This window comes from Fukomys damarensis, unplaced genomic scaffold, assembly GCF_012274545.1.
Source record: "Fukomys damarensis isolate Sample0158 unplaced genomic scaffold, DMR_v1.0_HiC HiC_scaffold_15, whole genome shotgun sequence".
NCBI classification, from domain to species: Eukaryota; Metazoa; Chordata; class Mammalia; order Rodentia; family Bathyergidae; genus Fukomys; species Fukomys damarensis.
Window position 1 is genome coordinate 29,616,893 of NW_022900927.1, and position 20,289 is coordinate 29,637,181.

General features: G+C 35.4%; 1 protein-coding gene and 1 pseudogene across 1 annotated transcript in view; both read left to right on the forward strand.

The window, feature by feature from the left end:
• Positions 1 to 18,806, forward strand: part of Tbk1 (TANK binding kinase 1) — a 58,739-nt gene extending 39,933 nt beyond the window's left edge. Inside the window, exons 11-21 of the mRNA XM_010644523.3 lie at positions 358 to 449; positions 3,601 to 3,702; positions 4,730 to 4,808; positions 11,126 to 11,247; positions 11,342 to 11,418; positions 12,752 to 12,791; positions 13,303 to 13,404; positions 13,520 to 13,616; positions 13,976 to 14,082; positions 14,493 to 14,564; positions 18,057 to 18,806. Of these exons, the coding sequence (XP_010642825.1) occupies positions 358 to 449; positions 3,601 to 3,702; positions 4,730 to 4,808; positions 11,126 to 11,247; positions 11,342 to 11,418; positions 12,752 to 12,791; positions 13,303 to 13,404; positions 13,520 to 13,616; positions 13,976 to 14,082; positions 14,493 to 14,564; positions 18,057 to 18,108 (942 nt within the window). The 3' untranslated portion in view covers positions 18,109 to 18,806. The remainder of the gene's footprint in view (positions 1 to 357; positions 450 to 3,600; positions 3,703 to 4,729; positions 4,809 to 11,125; positions 11,248 to 11,341; positions 11,419 to 12,751; positions 12,792 to 13,302; positions 13,405 to 13,519; positions 13,617 to 13,975; positions 14,083 to 14,492; positions 14,565 to 18,056) is intronic.
• The window catches only part of LOC117286148, a 37,124-nt pseudogene continuing 31,330 nt past the window's right edge, over positions 14,496 to 20,289 (forward strand).

The following is a 20,289-nucleotide window of genomic DNA, read 5'->3' on the forward strand; positions in this document are numbered from 1 at the left end:
ATATATATATACACTATATATACTATATATATATGTATAGTATCCTTAAATGTGCCTAATGACTTAGAATATTATTCATTACCCTTTTCAAGATATTTCATGTTCTATCTTTACTTTTTAATCCTTCCTGAAACTCATTTATAAGAAAATTTTCTCCATTGAGACAGTGTATGGTTAGATAATATTAACGATAAAATATTTACCACAGTTATATCTGTCCTTAGCTTTTAGACATTAGTAGTTTATTACGTTTTTACTTAACCTGATAGAAATATATCATCTTGAAAATTTATATGTAACATTTTTCTAACCCTGTAACACATTTGGCATGATTGACATTTTTTATTTTTTCATCAGGCAGTAACAGGAGTTGTGTGTTATGCCTGTAGAATTGCCAGTACTTTGTTGCTTTATCAGGAATTAATGCGAAAGGGGATACGATGGTTGATGTAAGTATTAGATTGCAATTTAAAAATTGATCTTGCTGTAAATCTTTTTTTTTTTTTTTTTTTGATGACAGCAGAAGCAACAAGACAGTTCAAATTAAACCTACCCCTAAAGCAAATTCTACTTCTCTGTATTTGCTGTTATATTTTGTGTTTATTTGCTAGAGATGATAAATGGCTGCCAGTTTAATTTTTAATTCTTAGGCAGTTCCATTTTACCAACAAGGCACATACTTTGGCAAATGCATCACAGGCCTCCCAAAAAGTCCAGCATCCCAGATGTCTATCAACCTATTATTCAGCTACTGTTGCCTCTATTCTGTTTCTGCTTGATACTTCATTTGAGATTCAGTCTTTTAAATCTTTTTTTTTTTTTTTTTTCTGGTACCAGGGATCAAACACTGGTCCTTGTGCTTGTGAGGCAGCAGGCAGTAGAACCACTGAGCTAAATCCCCAGCTTGTATATCTTATTAAGTAATTGGTAATCACCTCATCATTGTAGTTTACTATTTAGACTAGTCAGGTTCACATGCTTGATTTTTATTATACTATATTTGCTTCACATTTAGTTTACAAAATATTTTGCAGCTTTTTTTTCATTTATTTATTATGTCCTATGAGACAGTAGAATCTGAATTTTAAAACTTAGGCAACATTGTATAATGTGATAGCAAATGATTTCTTTTCCATTTTAACATCTTGGAAGACTTTGACATTGTTGTAATCCAGTAAAATCTGTATTTTCTAGGGTTTAAGTCCTCAGAATCTTCCTGCATTTCCTACCATTTCCCCAAATGAAGTAGTACACATTTACTTGTTTTAACAGCATTATTGAGGTATAATTTACATTCTATAAAATTCATCAATTTAAAATGTACAATTCATAGTGCGCAGTATAGTGGCTCACTCCTGTAATCCCAGCACTCAGGAGGCTGAGGCAGGAAGATGACTGCAGGTTTGAGGCTAGCCTGGGCTACGTACTAAATACAAGGCCAGCCTGAACTACATAGCAAGACCCTGTCTCAAAATAATTATAATGATAGTAGTAAAAAACAAATAAAACATACGATTCAGTTGTTTTCTAGTATGTTTAGAGACTTGTGCAGCTATCACACTAAGTTTTCAACACTTTCATCATCCCCCAAAAGATTCTGCACCTATTAGCATTCACTCTTCATTTTCCCCCCAAACCATCCTGCCAGCCCTAGGCAACCACTGATATACTTTGTCTCTATAGATTTGCCTATTCTATTTATTATAAAGAGAATCATATGGTCAACAATTTAGAAGGTAATATCTTACTGTAGCACTCTAGTTATTCTGAAACGGAATATTTAAGTATTCTTGTCCTGAAAGAGACCCTAAGAAATGTAAATGAATGTGATTTGATCTTTTAAATTTTTTATTTATTTTTATTTTAATCCCCCCTCAAGCCTCCTCTCCTCCCTGTGTACCAAAGCTTTGTTTCCATTTTTTTCCTATTTTCACTTTTCTCTTGTGCCTTCCTTCCTTTTTCCCTCGTTCCTCCTCTTTTTTATCTTTTTTAAAAATATGATTTTTCCATCTATAGTAGAAAATAAATGGATCTCTTGAGAATTATGCTTATAGTTCTATACAGCATTTGAAACTTTTGAGTTTTGTACACAAATAGTAGTATCCTTTTTGCTGAAAGTTGCTAAGAAGTACGGGCTCACTTCACTTTACTGTATATTGTGCTTTTGGGCTTCAGTGTCTGACCTTTTATGTGTGCCTGCCTTACATATCTTTTCTTGCAAAAATTGTACAAGGTGTTGTTCTTAACTGTTTTTCAGACTTTATATTTTTTCACTTATTGTCATGTGAAACCCACAAATTCGTGCTTAAAATAATTTTCATTGTACTCACATATTATTCTAGCCCATATTTTTCTGTTTCTATTAAGAAACCTCCATGTGAGGCTGAGTGTAGCTCAGCTCAATGGTAGAACGTATACTACAAGACCGAGGTTCAGTCTCCTAGGGTGTACATACACGCACCCCAGAAAGGTTCCTTAGTTTTACTAAATAGTTTCTAGGAAAAAAAATCTAAGTGTACTGGCAGCTTTTACTTTCTCTGGCTGTTTTCTGCCCTAGTCCCTGATCCATGAAGTTTTTATTCCTTTTACTTATTTTATACTTTAGTAGGTCATGAAAAAATAGTTTTTCTTTAAAGGGTCTACCAGTAAGTATTTTAGGCTTCATTGGCCATATGCCATCTCTTCTTTATTTTTGTTTTATTTTTACAACCTCTTAAACTTAGTTTATGGGTCTCAGGCCTTTGTTAATCCCTGATGTAGAGAACCAAAAGCTCTTCAATTGTGTCATCCTGCTTTAGAGATCACATTGTCTTAGGTCCGGGGATTTAGCTCAGTGATTCTACCGCCTTTCTCGAAAGTACAAGGTCCTGAGTTCGATCCCCAGTACCAGAACAAAAAAAGAGATCACACTGTCTTAAAATGGAAACCAAAACTTGGGGTATAGCTCATGGTAGAGTGCCTAGAGTTTGACCCCCATATAAATAAAAATAGAAATAAATAAAATAAACAAATAAAAATAAAGTATAAAGTATAGAGATGTCTACTATGAGTAGTATAAGTTAATTTTGGTAATATAAAGTGTGATGCTGTACACATTACCTGTGTTTATTGTGTATTTTTGTTCCTTAGTATGATTTTTTTTCTTTAATATAATTTTAATGCCTTTGGTTTCTATCTCTGTAGTAATGGTTTGTGAAAATATAAGTGCCCTTGATATGCATGAGGGTCACAGAAGTGCTTTTATTTATTTATTTTTTTTTTTTGGTGCCGGCGATCAAACTCAGGACTTGGTGCTTGCAAGGCAGGAGGCGGAACCACTGAGCTAAATCCCCAGCCCCTAGAAGTGCTTTTAATGGTCAACTAAAAAGTGAGATTTGGGGACCAGGGATTTGGCTCAGTGGTTCCGCCATCTGCCTTGCAAGTGCAACGACCTGAGTTTGATCCTGGTACCCCCCGCAAAAAAAAGTGAGATTTGACTTTCATAATAATACAAAGAATGCTTCTATGAAATGTGTGTAGATAGTAGTAGTACAGTAGTGTAACTAGTGATAGGCCAAAAAAATCTTTTTAAGGTAAACTAATTGGATTTTTTTTTTTTAGCGAATTAGTTAAAGATGACTATAATGAAACTGTTCACAAAAAGACGGAAGTTGTGATCACATTGGATTTCTGCATCAGAAACATTGAAAAAACTGTAAAAGTGTGAGTAGATTACTTCCTAGTACTAGTTAAGATATTAAATTGTTCCATTTCTGTCTTTAGCACAATATGGCATGCTATGCAAGCTATGCAAGTGTTTGCATTATGCAGCAGCCTTAGGTTAGAGTTATTTCCTACAAGAAAAATACCCATTTTCTCAGTAAGAAATGAATACCATCTTTGATGCCATTTTCACTCTTCCTTTGCAAAGGAAAGAGCAAGAGGAGACACAAATATTTCACGTCTGTTTTTCAAAGCAGAATGTTTGAATAGGGAAATATAAGCCTATAGTTAACAAAGGAAGTAAGTGGTATAGAAGAGCCTTTTGGTAGTATTTTAGAATTTTCAAAGTTAGTTTTGTTCTTATTTATTAATCTTATCTCTGAGAATGTCCGATGAAATAAAATGATACTTTAAACTGCCTTCTTTCTAGACTGTTTGCACTGCAGAGAAAATATAATAAGCGAAATTGGTATTTTTACTATTATCCTGACATAAGATTATTTAAAATTAACTGGCCTTATCTATTTTATCCCAGTAGTCCTACCTTATCCTTAGGGGTATGTTCTAAGACTCTTAGTGGATACCTGAAGCCTCACCTAGTACCAAACCCTGTATGAAAGCAATGAAATACCTTGGCAGGTTATTTGATAACTGAGATGGCTGCCAGATGCTAAAGGGTAGGTAGCAGATACAATACGGAAACACAAGTCATTCACCTGCAGGAAGGAACAAGTAGTGTGTGGTTCTCAGCTACTCAGAGTAGCATGAAATTTAAATTAAATTATTTCTGGAGTTTGACCCTCTGTAACTGAAGCAATGGAAAGTGAAACCACAGATAAGGAGAAACCACTCTATATAAAATTCCTTCTGTAGGAAGATACTAAGTTTTTCTTGGAACCTGCTGACTTATAGGCTTGAATAAATCTTTTATTAAGTAGTTATGATAAAAACTCAAATATAATTTATAAAATTTAAAACTACATATTTGTTATACTCAATTTTATCCTGGGACTGCCTTTTCATACAGATATGAAAAATTGATGAAGATCAACCTAGAAGCCGCAGAGTTAGGTGAAATTTCAGACATACACACCAAACTGTTGAGAGTAAGTATAAAATATGAAAATTCTAGGCCCACAATTTCCTTTTGCTGACAAAATCAGACTTAAACTTTCTTAGAAAAATGTTATTTCTAGGGCTGGGGATTTAGCTCAGCAGTTCGGTGGCCTGCCTTGCAAGCGCAAGGACCCGAGTTCAATCCCCGGTATCAAAAAAAAAAAAAAGAAAAGAAAAAAAATGTTATTTCTAAAACTCTTCAGAGAAAATAGCCTTTTCTCATCTTTAGGGATTTCTAGCAATATTTAAATATCATCACTGCCGTGAAGTTATTTATAACGTTTCCAAAAGCGTGGTATAAGTTAAACACCTCTCTTTCTCCCTTTCCCTCCCTCCTCTTTCCCCTTCTTTCCCTCCCTTCTCTGTTACTGCTCTCTTCCCCCTTCTTTTTTGTTTTTTAAATCCATAATGCTCCTATGTTGCTGCTTTAGCAATTAAAGCAATTTCTTAAATGTAATTTAGTATTCAGTTGGATATAGGATGCTTGAACTTGTTTAGAAGTAAAGGCAATTAAGAAAATATAAGATCAAGTCAGGCGTGGTGGCGCACTCCTGTAATCCCAGCACTTGGGGGGCTGAGGCAGGAGGATCCTGGCAAGTTCGAGACCAGCCTGGGCTACATAGTGAATTCCAGGGCAGTCTCAACTACATAGTGAGACCCTGTCTCAAAAAACCAAAACGAAGCAAAGAAAATATAAGATCTTTTCTAAAATAAAAAGGAAGATACAGAATCAAGGCAGTGAGTCAAGACACAAGTCTTTGCAAAAAAGTACAGTAGCATTTCAGGGAGTTTCTGGAGTATTCGTTAAGATGTATTATAGAAGTACATGGAATTATATATTATGAGAGTTGATTATTAATTCCAGATCTGCACATGTTTATCTATCTACTCCTGACTGGCTATGAAAGACCTTTAATTCTTTGAATTCTTTATTTCTGTTTTCTCAAAGATGGGCAGTTTCTTACCCTGCTCATCCCATAGGTTAATATATCAATTAAATGGTATACTCTAGTCCTGCAAGTTTTAGTATTTAAATTATTAATAAAATGGTTGTAAAGTTAAAAAGGAAAAGTAACTTGGTTCTTTTTTTCTATTTTCAGTATAGTATGATCTTTAGTTGTTTCTTTTCCTTAGTTTCAGATCTGGAACAGTAGCTTTCCAAAATAATGAGTCATGAGTGAATAGTAGGCTGTGAAGTTTAGTTTGTACAATCTGCAGTATTCTCAGATGGGATAGAAAATGTCAGAATGCATCACGTATTAGGAAATCACTGTTCCTTTAAACTTTTGATCCAGTTATTTTAACTTTAGATGTTAATAGGGTTAAAACTAAGTGAATTTCTGGGCTCAGTGGTGCCACTGTCTGCCTCGCAAGCACAAGGTCCCGAGTTCAATCCCTGGTACCAAAAAAAAAAACTTAAGTGAATCTCATAAATGAATCATGGTCCAAAAGTTTGTAAAACATTGATGTAGAATAAAGCAATGAAAATCAATTAAACAAGAAATAGTCTTCCCTTAAAGGGTGGGGATTTGGCTACAAGTCCAAGGGCCTGAGTTCGATCCCCAGTACCAAAGAAAAGGAAAGAAATAGTCTTCCCCAGTAGTTGTCTGCACTTAAATATAGGCTGCCATGTTGTGAATGTTTTGTTTTTGTTTGCTGCTTTTGGCTTAGAATTTGACTTACTGGTGTATAGACATTTACTTTCAGAGCCAATGTCATTTGAACTTTCAATCAGAACTATGATTACTTTGAAGAGCTGAAAGTGTTTCTCATTTTAATGACATTTTTGTGAGACTTCTGTTTCTTATAAGAGTGAAAAACTAGATGACGAAATGGTTTAATTGCACAGTCTTTGGATATCTGCACTTAGACGATTTACTTTTCACTGGATTGTATTGTTTTTCCTTATAACCTGTTGTGCTGTTGTGGCTGTTTTCCTAATTGAGACTTTAAAAAAAAATCCACAGAAGTAAAATTTATAAAAAGAAAAAATAGCACATATGCCTACCACCCAAAAAATGATTTTTTCAGTGTCCTGTAGTAGGTGCTTTTGGGAATGGTGTCTGGGCTAGCGGGATCACTCACTGTAGGAACTTATGATGTGGGGCCCAGCAAGGGCTCTTATAGTAAGCTACGCGAGATTTTGATGCTGCGGACATTCTGACAGCCACTGGTTTCACGATCTTATATATTATTAAGAATAACATACAGTTGTTTTGGTTTTTTAAATAATGTTACATTTTCTAGGTTGGTAAGTCTTTTTTTGTTACTGTATTTTTGGTGTTGGGGATTGAACCCAGGGCCTCCTGCATGCTAGGCAATGCTTTGCTTTACCACTGAGCTGGTACATCCCCAGACCCAGTAGGAGTACTTTTCTAATATACATAATATTGCAGTCCATGGGCTCATTATTCTACCTTATTATTTTCATATCATTAGTCCTTCAGGTTGCTTGCTATTTTCAGTCTTCTATATAATACTAAGAAATCACTTTTCCATAAACAGTTTTTCAAATATTGGTTGTATAATTTAACATATTCTAAATATTAATGTTGAAGCGTAAAAAGCGAGGTATTTCACTATATAAAAATGTGAGATCTCTCTGTGTTAAAAAAAATGTCAAAAAACAAGTTAGAGAAACACAGTAAGTTTTTATAAAAATAGCTCACGTAAGCCAGGTGTGATGCCACATGCCTCAAATTTCAGTGCTCAGAGGATTGCTGCAAGTTCAAGGCCAACCTGGACTACATAACAAGACTCTGTGTCATGTAAATTGATAAGGAAAATATTAAATCTGATAAATAGATGAGTGAAGAATATTTAGAGAATATTTACACATTAAGAAAATATAATGGAAAAAACTTAAAATTCAAACAATATGAAGTTGCATATTATAAGAGTAAGTTATCATTTTGTGTTTCAAATTACCAAAAAATTACTTAAAAAATTATAATACAGATGCTGATAAAAGTACAGTAAGGCCAGGCATGATGACACATGCATGTAATCCCAGCACTCGGTGAGGCTGAGGCAGGAGGATCGCTGTGAGTTCAAGACCAACCTAGGTACATAGTGAATTCCAGGTCAGTCTCAACTACATAGTGAGACCCTGTCTCAAAAAATTAAAAAAGGGGGTGGGGTGGGGATTTAGCCTTGTAAGCATAAGGACCCGAGTTCAATCCCTGGTACCAAAAAATATATATAGTAAGAAGGGCTCCCCTCCCTTGTTTTTTTTCTAGTGTAAGTGTCACTTAAGATTTTATTTGAAAAGCAGTAGTTTGTATCAGGACTCTTAAATATTTAAGAAATACTTATCTTTTAAGTCTAAGCTTCATTTTTTCTTATTAGTTTATATATACTAATTTTAAATTTTTATAAATACTTTATGCATACTCAGTTCTTTGGTAGATAAGTCATAAATTTCCTAACATAAACTAAGTGATTTTAGATGAGGTATCTTTTCATTTTCTATTTTTAAGAAGAGTTACTTTTCAGCCAGACATGGCACATGCCTGTAATTCCAGCACTCTCGGAAGTGAGAGGATGGCAAAGTTGAGTCCAGCCTGGAAAACTTGATGATGTAAGGAGACCCTGTCTCAAAATTTAAAAAGAGGGCTGGAGATGTAGCTCAGTGTGAAGGCCCTGGATTCAATTCCTATTACTGCAAAAAATAGAGAAGTAATAGTTGAATCATTTTTTTTAGGAGGAAGTGGGGCTCCAAATAAAGACAGCACAAAACATATACACTGGCACTTTATACTTGGGACCATGCCAGTGGTTCTCATATCTATTTATTTAGTTTTATTGAGTTTATTGGTACTTTTTGGGTATAAAGAACAGTTACATTCTTGTTAGGATCTCGTACCTTTACATGATATACCTTGGTTCTTATTTTTTCCCCATACCCCTGCCCTCCCTTCACTCCCTCCACCCTCCCCTATTTATAAAGACTTTGTTTCCATTTTTTCCTTTTCTTATATTTTTTCTTTTCCTTTCTTTCCTATCTCCTATCCTTCCCACTTCCCCTACTCCTTTAGTCCTTTTCTTCCTATTTCACATTACCAGTTATACAATTCTCGTATTTATTTTTTACAACTCTGTGGCATAGAGTATTAACTATTTTTTACCCAAAGGAAAACAGATTAACTGAATGATTAAAAGTGTGTTACTTTTTTTTTTTAAAAGGGTATTTTCTAAACTGGGATGTAGCTCAGTAGTAAAGTACTTGCTTAGCATTCATGAGGCCCTGGGTTCAATCTCCATCACCACAAACACACACAAAAAAAGTATTTACTGGTGAAATGTTTTATAAATTTTTTTATTAATTGATTAATTTTATTGGTAGATTTAAGGTATACAATGTAATGACATTCATCATTCAAAATTTGCACCTTTACATAATCCATCTTGGTTCTTATTTTTTCCCCATTCCCCTGCCCTCCCTAAAACCCCTCCACCCCTCCCTATTTACAAAGAATTTGCTTCCATTTTTCCTTTTTCTCATGTTGATTACATTCCCATCTTTCTTTTCCTCTACCCCTCCCACTTCCCCTTTGCCCCTTTTCTTCCTGTTTCATATTGTCTATTATACCTTTTAGTCCTTATTTACACTTTCAGTTTCTCACACTAGAGAAACTATTTGGTATTTATATATATGTGTCCTATTTATTTCACTTAAGAGTATCACCTCAGTGCGCATCCATTTAATGATAAATGTCTCTAGTTTCTCGTTCTTTATGACTGAGTAGTACTCCATGTTATTAAAAAAAAATTTATTCTTTATCCAGTCTCCTGTTGCATAATTCACAGACCTCGAGAAAACAATCCAAAAATTCATTTGGAACAAGAAGAGACCTAGAATAGCAAAAGTAATTCTAGGCAATAAAGACAAGGTAAGGGGGGTATCACAGTCTGACTTGAAACTATACCTCAAAGCTACTGTGACAAAAACAGCATGGTACTGGCAAAGAAAGAGGCCTGAGAACCAGTGGAACAGATCAGAAGATGCAGAAACGACTCCAGACACACTCAGCCACCTCATCGTAAACAAAGGGGTCAAACACACTCACTGGAGGAAAGATAGCCTCTTTAATAAATGATGTTGGAAAAACTAGATTTCATCTTGCCAAAGATTAAAACTAGACTTGTATCTCTCACCATGCACTAAACTAAAATTGAAATGGATTAAAGATCTAAATATTAAAACAGAAACACTAAACTGGCTGGAAGAGAGGTTAGATAGAACTCTTGAAGACATTTAGTGTAGGAAAAGACTTTATGCACAGAACCTCAGTTGCTCATGAACTAGCACAATCAACAAATGGGATCTCTTCTTATTAAAAAGCTTCTGCACAGCAAGAGAAACAACCAATAGTGTGAAGACAACCCACAATGTGAGAAAAACTTTTCACCACCTCTTCCTCCGACAAAGTTTTACTATCTAGAATATATAAAGAACTTTAAAAAAATCAGACCTCCCAGATTTAAGGACCCAATCCAAAAATGGGCATCAGAAATGAACAGCCATTTCTCAGACAATGAAGTAACAACAGCAGATAAACATATGAAAACTGTTCAACATTACTGGTCATTCAAGAGATGCAAATGAAAACAACATTGAGATTCTACCTCACCCCAGAAAGAATGTCTGATACCATAAAATGAACTAATAACAAATGCTGGTGGGGTTGTGGGGCGATAGGAACCCTTCCTCATTGGTGGGAGTGCAGACTGGTGCAACCACTGTGGAAATCAGTATGGAGATTCCTCAAAAAACTGGGATTGGAGGTCCTATTTGACCCAGCTATTCCTCTGCTGGGTATCTTCCCTGAAGAATAAAAAGACTCGTACCACAGTGATACCTGAATAAAAAGACTCATACCACAGTGATACATGCGCACCCATGTTCATAGCAGCACACTCTGTAATAGCTAAAACTTGGAAGCAGCCCAATTGCCCATCAACAAGATACTGGATAAAGAAAATGGAGCTTTTAAAAAATAAATATTTTAATACCAATTAATCTTAAGTTTTTGTTGAGGGGGTACGTATGTGTGTATGTATGTATTGTTGTGGTACTGGAGATTGAACTCAGGACCTTGCACTTGCCAGGCATGCATGAATCTTGTTTTATTATTATATTTTATTCTTGGTGAAAATCAGCCTAAGAAACTGCTCTTGTATTTAAAGTTGAAAATAATTAGTCTGCTTTGAATTGAAGTAATCCACAAAGAACTGTGGTCCAGACTCTAGAGACTCCTTGGGCACTGTCTGGCAATCTAGAACTGAACCTGTTGGTTTCATTTAGCTTTCCAGTTCTCAGGGAACAATAGAAACCAGTCTGCAGGACATCGACAGCAGATTATCTCCAGGTGGATTATTGACAGATGTGTGGGCACATCAAGAAGGAACACAGCCAAAAGACAGAAAGTAGGTCCAACTTTACTGGTAGTTTCTGATCTTACTAAATGTCCTTTTTCACATTGATTCAGTTAATTTATTTGGGTTTTTCTTCCTTAAATAGTGTAGAAAAACTGCAAGTCCTATTAAATTGCATCACAGAGATTTACTATCAGTTCAAAAAAGACAAAGCAGAACGTAGTAAGTAAAATTTCCTATTGTTAATCTAATGAATCAGCCATAGTAGTTAGTTGTAATTCAGTTGGATTAATTTGATACATTTGTAACAGTGGCTGCTTAAGTTATTTGTTTCAGAGATGTAATGTTTTTCAGGAAAAAGATTGAATGTACTAATAATTGTTGAGGCAGCCAATCTTTTGAATATCTTCTTAAATTTTTAATGTAATACAAGTAGATATTAATAAAGGAAATATAAAAGCACTTCTATGAAAAAATGACTTTCATTACAAAATAGAGAGTGACAATGCTAAAATACACAGTAACATGGTCTTAAAAATATTTTCAGTTGCTAATCTATTAGCTCATCTAAGAAAACTGTATCTTTTTTGCATGAAACATTTTAATTAACAAAGTATTTGACACTCGGTATTATTTTGAACAGTTTGTTCCCGTTTCACAGTATCTGTTGTACAGTACATTTTGGTCCTTATTTACAATTTCAGTGTCTCACATCAGAGAAGCAGTGCAGTATTTACACGTGTGTTCAATTTATTTCATTTAACAGTATGGTCTTAATGAGCATCCATTTGCCTAGATGTGTCTCCAGTTTATCTTTCTTTGTTTCTGAGTAGTACTCCACTGTATAAAAAGTCACATCCTTTTTATCCATTCATCAGTTGATAGGCATTTGGGTTGTTTCCAAGACTTAGCTACTACAAATTGCTGCCATAAACGTGGGTACAGATAAATTGCTGTGATATGACGCTTTTAATTTTTTCAGGAAGATAACTAGAAGGGGATTAGCTAGGTCAAATGGGACCTCTGATCCTAGTTTTTCAAGATTCTCCACACTGATTTCCACCATGGTTGCACCAGTCTGCACTCTCACCAACATTGCAGAAGGGTTCCTTTTTCCCCACAGCCCTGCCAGCATTTGCTGTTGGTTGATTCCTTGATAATAGCCATTGAATATTTTAAATCAGGGTCATGAATTCCAAAGCCCCTGGAGGCAAGGCAGGTGTGACCAACAGAGGGTGGGTACTGCAGAGCCAGAAGACAGCAGAGCCCATTTGAAGGGGAGGCTACTGCTCAGGCCATCTGGCATATTTCCCAGGGCTCCCATTTCTCCAGCAAAGCTAGAAATGCAGATTGTGTTACAAATATCTGATATTTTAAATGTTGGCAATTAATTTTTTTTTAAATGTTAACATACAGACAAAAAGCATCTGTAGGCCATACATAGTTTAGGGGCCACAAGTCTGTGACATCTCCTTCAAACACTGCCTTTTTAACCTAAAAAGAAAATATCATGCATGATGTTACAGTATACTAACATATATTTTCTTATTTCTAGGACTAGCGTACAATGAAGAACAAATCCACAAATTTGATAAGTAAGTATCTAGAAAATGTTCCATAAGATGATTTTAGCATTATTTTGGCATTCTCTATTAATATGATTCTTAAAATTGGTACTCGTTATAGTAAATAATTTTAATCTTGATTTATAGGATTTTTACTCTGAGTGCACATTTTTGAGGCCCATGCATCTGATCCCTGATTAGGGAGTTACCAAGATAGGAGAATGAGGGGGCAGAAAGAACCTCGTTCTGCTCAGTCCTCTGCTCTGTATTCTCTGACTACAGAAGGGCAGCAAATAGGGGGCTGGGGGAGGAAAGATATTCCTACCTTACTTTAAACCAGTTAATGAAGATTTTTCAAATGCTCTTCAGTTTTAATCTCTTTCCCCTCTTGCAGCTATGATGTCTATTCTAGAAACCTTTCCCTTCTACCTTAAATATTTTACAACTGCAAGTCATTATAGGAAACCAGTTTCATATACTTGAAATATTGGAAGCAGAAATGTGAAATTGGTTTAAGCCTCTGATCATTTCTAAATTGCAGGCAAAAATTGTACTACCATGCAACAAAAGCTATGACCCACTTCTCAGATGAATGTGTTAAAAAGTATGAAGCATTTTTGGATAAGTCAGAAGAATGGATGAGGTAAGTAACCCATTTTGGAGTGATGGTAATTGGCTTCACAATGTAATATATATTGTATATTTTAAGTGAGACTACTCCACAAGACAGCTCATTAACAATTGTTTTTGGTTTTCAGAAAGATGCTTCACCTTAGGAAACAGTTGTTATCTCTAACTAATCAATGTTTTGATATTGAAGAAGAAATATCCAAGTATCAAGACTATACAAATGAGGTACAGCTATAAAAAATAGAAAAAAAATCTTTACTCCTACAATTTTTTCCTATTTGGAAAAATGAAAATTCTTCTAAGTTAATATTTGATAATGATTGAGGATACATATGCCTGTATTCACCATTTTCAATATGTGTTTTGAGCCAACTTCCTTAAATTTAGATGTTTTGCAACTAAAGACAATTGATAAACCATTCTTTTATCATTTGTAAGAAAAGTTTTTTAAAAGGATATTGATTTAAATACGGTATAATTGATGGTATTGAAATAGAAATTTGAACTCTAAAGGACTTGATAAAAGATGTAACACTTGTTTTGTGATCTGTAGTAACTTTTTTTTTTTTTTTTTAATGTTTTAGTTACAAGAAACTCTGCCTCAGAAAATGTTTGCAGCTTCTGGTGGAATCAAACATAGCGTGACCCCAGTTTATCCAAGTTCTAACACATTAGTGGAAATGACTCTGGGGTAAGAAACTTATTATTTGGAAGTTGTAATGTTTCTATTTTTTTTCCAGTTTGTAATCTTATTCTTATGTCTTGAAATTCTTGGTGTTTATTGTGACTATAATGTTTGATAATGGTTTTTTGTTGTTTTTTTGGTTTTTTTGGTTTTTGGTTTTTTTATTTGGTTGGTTGGTTGGTTTTTTGCGGGGAGAGGTTGGTACCAGGGATCAAACTCAGGTCCTTGTGCTTGCAAGGCAGGCGGTGGAACCACTGAGCTAAATGCCTGGCCTCTTGATAATGTTATTTAATGTTAACTAATGTTCGATAATACTTCTAATTGGATCTAAAAATAAAGCATTATATAAATATAATTCTAGAACATTTGAATTTTTTGAGCAGAAGTGCTTTTTTATTTTTGTTTTCTATGCATAGTATGAAGAAATTAAAGGAAGAGATGGAAGGAGTGGTTAAAGAACTTGCTGAAAATAATCATATTCTAGAAAGGTGAGTAATGCAGCTCTCACCCCGTATTTATTTATTTATGTATTTATGTATTTATTTTTTGGTACTGGAAATCGAACTCGAGACCTTGTGCTTGTGAGGCAGGCTGTGGAACCACTGATCTAAATCCCCGGCTCCTCACCCCATATTGTGATTTTGTGTGCAGCTGAGTAGCTACACATCTGTCTCCTTGCATCTGTCTGTCATTCCCTATCAGTAGGCTTAGCAGTAGGAAGGGGGCACAAAGGAAGAACACTGTTTTTTCTCTTGGCATGGTGGTGAATTTGTGTGGTTTTGAATGGTTGATTGGTTTCATTTTCTAGAAGCATTGGTTAATAGAATTATTTAATTGAATCAGTTTCTGAAAACCAAATCATAACATGTGTTCATTAGAACTATGATTTTCAGTTCCAGGATTTTGTATTACCTATAAGATACCACCACATTGATTGGTGCTGATAACCTAGAGCCCTTTGCAAGTCTCCTTGCAGGTGAATGCCATATGGAGCTGCAGTTCTTAGAAGAGCTGGGTGTCTCCTTATCATCCATGGTATCATAACAGATAAGACCAAAAGAGAGTTGAAAATGTACAAAGCAATGAAGCCATTTTTGGATATCTATTTTCCTTGTCCTGATCCCTTGAAGAAGTCCAGTGACATTTTGCTCTGGAGAACTCTCTTCTCAAACCCTAGCCACTCTATGGGCTCTCTCACCTTTAAAATGCTAATACAAATATCTCAAGTGACATGGTGTTTTGTACCCTTGCAGGACACTTTTCCCATTGCATTGTCTCACTTTGCATGCTTTCCAGCCTTGTACAGAGCAGGCAGGCGGGCTGTGCTCTTCAGCTATTAAAATCATACCCCAAGAGGATGAGCTGGAGCCAGAACCCAGCTTTCCATACCCCAATACAGTCCTTTCCCCCATTATAATCTGTTTAGTGTTGCTTCATGGGGGGGGCATTTAAGGTATTTCTGATTTCTTTACAATTATAAACCATGTTTGAATGAACATCCATCTGTGTATCTCTTCATGTAAGAATTTATATAAAAATTTTTGAGGGATCAGTTTTTCTCTTCTGGGGACAGGCCCCAGGCCTTGCACATACTAGGCAAATGCTCTACCACTGAGCTGTATCCCCAGCCCAAGGGATCAATGTTGAAAAGTTTCTAGGTGTGGAATTTCTGACTTGAAAGAATGTACACATTTTTAAGCTTTGATGAGTATTGCTAATTAGTTCTTTTAAATGGCAGAATGTTAGGGCTGGGGATTTAGGTCAGTGGTTCTGCTGCCTGCCTAGCAAGTGCAAGGTCCTGAGTTCAATCCCTGGTATTGGAAAAATAAATAAATAGATAGATAAATAATTTTTTTAAATGGCAGAATGTCGGAGTCTTTGTTAATAACGTATCAGTGTTTTAAATGTTTGCCAATTCCTTAGTAAAACCCAAGATCTTTTAGTTTGTATTTTTTTGGCTAATAGCAATGTCAAGCATCTTTGTTTGTTTGTTTGTTTGTTTTGGTTTTGGTACTGGGGATCAAACTTGGGCCTTTGCACTTGTGAGATAGGCGGCAGAACCACTGAGCCAAATCCCCGGCCTTCAAGCATCTTTTTACATGTTCAGTATTTATTCTGGGATTGCCTGTTAGGTTTTTTTTTTAATCCTTTTCCTATTTGTAGAAACTACACAGTAATTTTCTAACTTTTTATAGTGTCCATTTTATAATTTTATCATAACTTTAGCTAAATTCTAAATTTATCCTATTAGGCTAAAGATTAGAAAGTAACAGACTATTAAGATGCTTTAACAAGGTTTTATGTTAAACCATTTACGAATGGCAGAATAAAATCCCAGCTTCCTAAAGCATGTTCGGTGGTCAGTTCCTCCTGTGTTTTATTTGACAGGCTTATTTATTTGTGCAGGCTTATTTGACAATATTTGGCCCAATTAACAGAGTATAGTCTTAACTTACTTGTGAAGTGACTACATAAGGATTTATGAGAGAACCAATGAAGGTTGAGTATCCCTCATTCAAAATGCTTGGGACCAGAAGCAGTTCAGATATTTTCATATTTTTGAATACTTGTTTATAACAAGATAATCTTTTCTGGGTGTGCTGGCACATGCCTGTAATCCCCAGCACTAGGAAGGCTGAGGCAGGAGGATGGCTGTGAGTTGGAGACCAGCCTGGGCTACATAGTAAGTGAGTTCCAGGTCAGTCTCAACTACATAGTGAGACCCTCTCAAAAAACAACAATAACAAAAAAGATAATCTTGAAGATGGGAACCAAATCAGACTATATTTCATATACGCCTTATACGCATAGTCTGAAGGAAATTTTAGTGTACTTGCAACTTGTCCTGTGAGGTTAGCTATGGAATTTTCGTCTTGTGATCTCATGTGGTACCCAAAAAGTTTTGGATTTTGGGTCCTTTTGGATTTTAGATTTTCAGATTAGGGATGTTCAACCTGTAATGAAAGTCGGGTCTTTTGCAGACTGTCTTGCCACACTGTGTCCACATAGATGTACCTCTGTCACTTCAAGGTTTTTTGTATCTAAAAATATCTAACTCTGATTTCCTTATCCTCTTCAGTAGGACCACCCTCTCCTACTTTGTTAAGAATAAATAATTTTGCATACTTAATCTTCTTTAGTTGCTTTCCAGAAATTTGGTAAACTTTCTTCAAATGCTTCCTTATTTCCCCTCTTCACGCTCATCTCCTGTTGGTCCCTTCGTGTGGGAGCTGTGGTAATAACCTGCTAATCTGTTTCTTTGACCCAGACTCTTCTCATCTGTTAGGGTATTATAGCCAAAATAGTCTTCCAAAATACCAATGTAATCATATCATTCCCTTGGAGCAGAGATTTCTGCACTCTAGTTATTGAAGAAGTGATGTCTAAATTCATGCTTCTCTTCAGAGTATACACAGAAATTGTCCCAGCCTATCCACCCACTGTTATTTCCCACTCTTCCACAAAGTAACATTCCTTTCCAGCGGGTCCTTGTTTCTCACTGTCCCTTGAGTATATCATATTCCCAACTCCATATCTTGGTTTAAAAATCACTCCTCACCAAGAAAGAAATTATGTGAGTCTTTTTTTTTTAATTTAATTTATTGGTACATTCTAGGTATGTGATTCTTACTAACACTTTCCCAACTACATTACTCCTCATTTTCTCTTAAAAATTCTTCCCAAGCCACAGGAGTTTTGTTTTTTCATTTATTTATGGTAACTCCACTTTTTTTCAGTAAGAAATAGAGCAAATTACAGTTGTTTAAACTCTAAAAATTTATTTTTCCTCTTAAAACTGTGCTGTATTCTTTGAAGTGTTGGGGACCAGGGGCTGGGGCTGGGGCTCAGTGGTAGAACACTTACCTAGTGTGTACAAAAGGCCCTCGGTTCCAGTCCCTGCACTGCAAAAAAGAAAAAAAGAATCTCAGAGATCAAATGAATGAATCTTTTGAGATTATTTTTTCTTTTGTGTATTTTAGGTTTGGGTCTTTAACCATGGATGGTGGCCTACGCAATGTTGACTGTCTTTAGCTTTCTCAGAAGTTTGAGAAAAGTTTTCTCTTTGCACACGAAGATAACGCTGGGGCATTAAATGAATGCCTTTGTCCTTTATGAATGATGTCTTATTTCTACAATTCAGTATTGATGTAGTCATGTAAATATGTACAATAGTGTAAATAAAAGATATATAAATTTTTGGCTGCTGTTAAAATGTAATTTTGATTTTTAACATTTGTAAGTACATGAGGCAGTTTGACCTCAGTGAGCTCTAGAAGAAATCCATGACCTGCTGATAGTTGGGGTGCTGATCCTCCGCTCTCCAAGGAAGACTGAAAAGGTCTATTTTTTGGACTGTACTAAAAATATTTTTAAATGGAACCAAAGGTGGCACCCTTACAAATCAGAGAAGACTGGAAATCATGGCACATTTTAAATGATACAGTGGGATGCGGCTTCTATGAGTGAGGAGCAAAACTGGACCACTGCTTTATGAGGATCAGAATTTTTTAGCAGAATAAAGTGGCATTATTTTATTTTATAAGGTGTCCAGATCCCAGTTCTCCTCGTATCTATTTAATTTCAGAAGGATTATTGAATGAAATTTTTAAAGTGAATTATGTAAAAGTCTTCGTTTTTCCTTTGGGCATAAAGGTATAATTATCATTAAATTGTAGGGTCCTTTCACTTGTTTCAAACTGTACATTTCTTTATTTTAATTCTGCTTATTATTTCATGACAAAAATAAATTTCTCAATTTTACTGTAAAAATTTCATATGTTTCTGTGCGTCTAGTCTACAAACAAAAGTTATTGTAACTTTTTTTTTTTTCCCCACTGTGGTTCTCTGGGGATTGAATCCAGGGCCTTGTGTGTGCTGGGCCAGTGCTCTATCACTGATTTGCACTCACAATACAGAATTTACCTTTTGGAGCTGGGCGTGGTGCCTATAATCCCAGCACTCGGGAGGCTGAGGCAGGAGGATCGCTGTGAGTTTTTGAGACCAGCCTGGGCAACATAGTGAGTGAGTTCCAGGTCAGTCTCAACTACATAGTGAGACCCTGTCTCAAAAAAACAAAAACAGTTTACCTTTTGGAAAAAGTGATATGGCTGGTAATGGTAAATTATTCTCAGAATAGTGAATATAGAGACCATTTTGTATCTCTTATAAGCCTACTCATTCCAGGTTCAATAAAAGTCCTTTCTAACTTTGTGCTGTACAAATTCAAAGGGAATATTTTGTTTGAAAAGTGTACCCAGAATTCTAGATTAAAGGTCTGCATATTCAGGAAAAAACTTTCATCTCTTGGGATTTTTATTATTATGGTATATGGCCTATCAGAATGTTGGCAGGTCCCAGGCATGGTGGTACGTGCCTGTAATCCCAGCATTTGGGAGTCAGGAGGATCACCATGAGTTCAAGGCTTGTCTGGGCTACATAGTGAGTTCAAGGCCAGCCTAAACTACATAGCAAGACTCTGTCTCAAAAAAATACACAACTTGTGTATCAAAGATATGTTCTAAAGTGTAGATAGATTTGATTACTATAAACATGGGAAACAGATTCATCTTAAAACTGAAAAGATTTTTTTTTTTTTTTTTAAGACAGAGTCTTGCTATGTAGCCCAGTCTAGCCTTGAACTTACAATCTTCCTGTCTTGGCCTCCAGTGTGCTAAAATTACAGACATGTGCCAACAAGCCTGGTTTATATTAGGACTTTATTTGTGATGATTGATGCATTATTATACTAGGGAATTTTCAATGTCATATATACACATTATGGAAATACATTCAAGGGTGAATCCCTTTATATAAATATAGTTTTGTACCTGTTTAACCTCAGAGAATGTGAGGCAATGGGTTATTTAATCTCTTTTGATTTTAATTTTCCGTTTGTTGGGAGCCATTCTACATAATTTTGGGGAAAAAAATCACTTCATAATTTAAGTATGACTGTAGCTATCTAAGGCCTGATGTCACCTTGCCCACAAACCAGCTGTGGCATGTGGAAACATAACTCCATTTTATACCACAAGTTGAGGCTTTAATGGTCCCATGATAATCCTCAAGGGCAAGAGTACATCAGCTGAAGACATCCTTTGAGAATGAGTAGTGATAAAAAAAAAAGAAGCAAAGTTTCACCTGGGGAAAGGGCAGCTTCTTTATTAGCATGCTGTTTTGTCTCACCTACTATTGTAAGAATGCTCTCCTTAC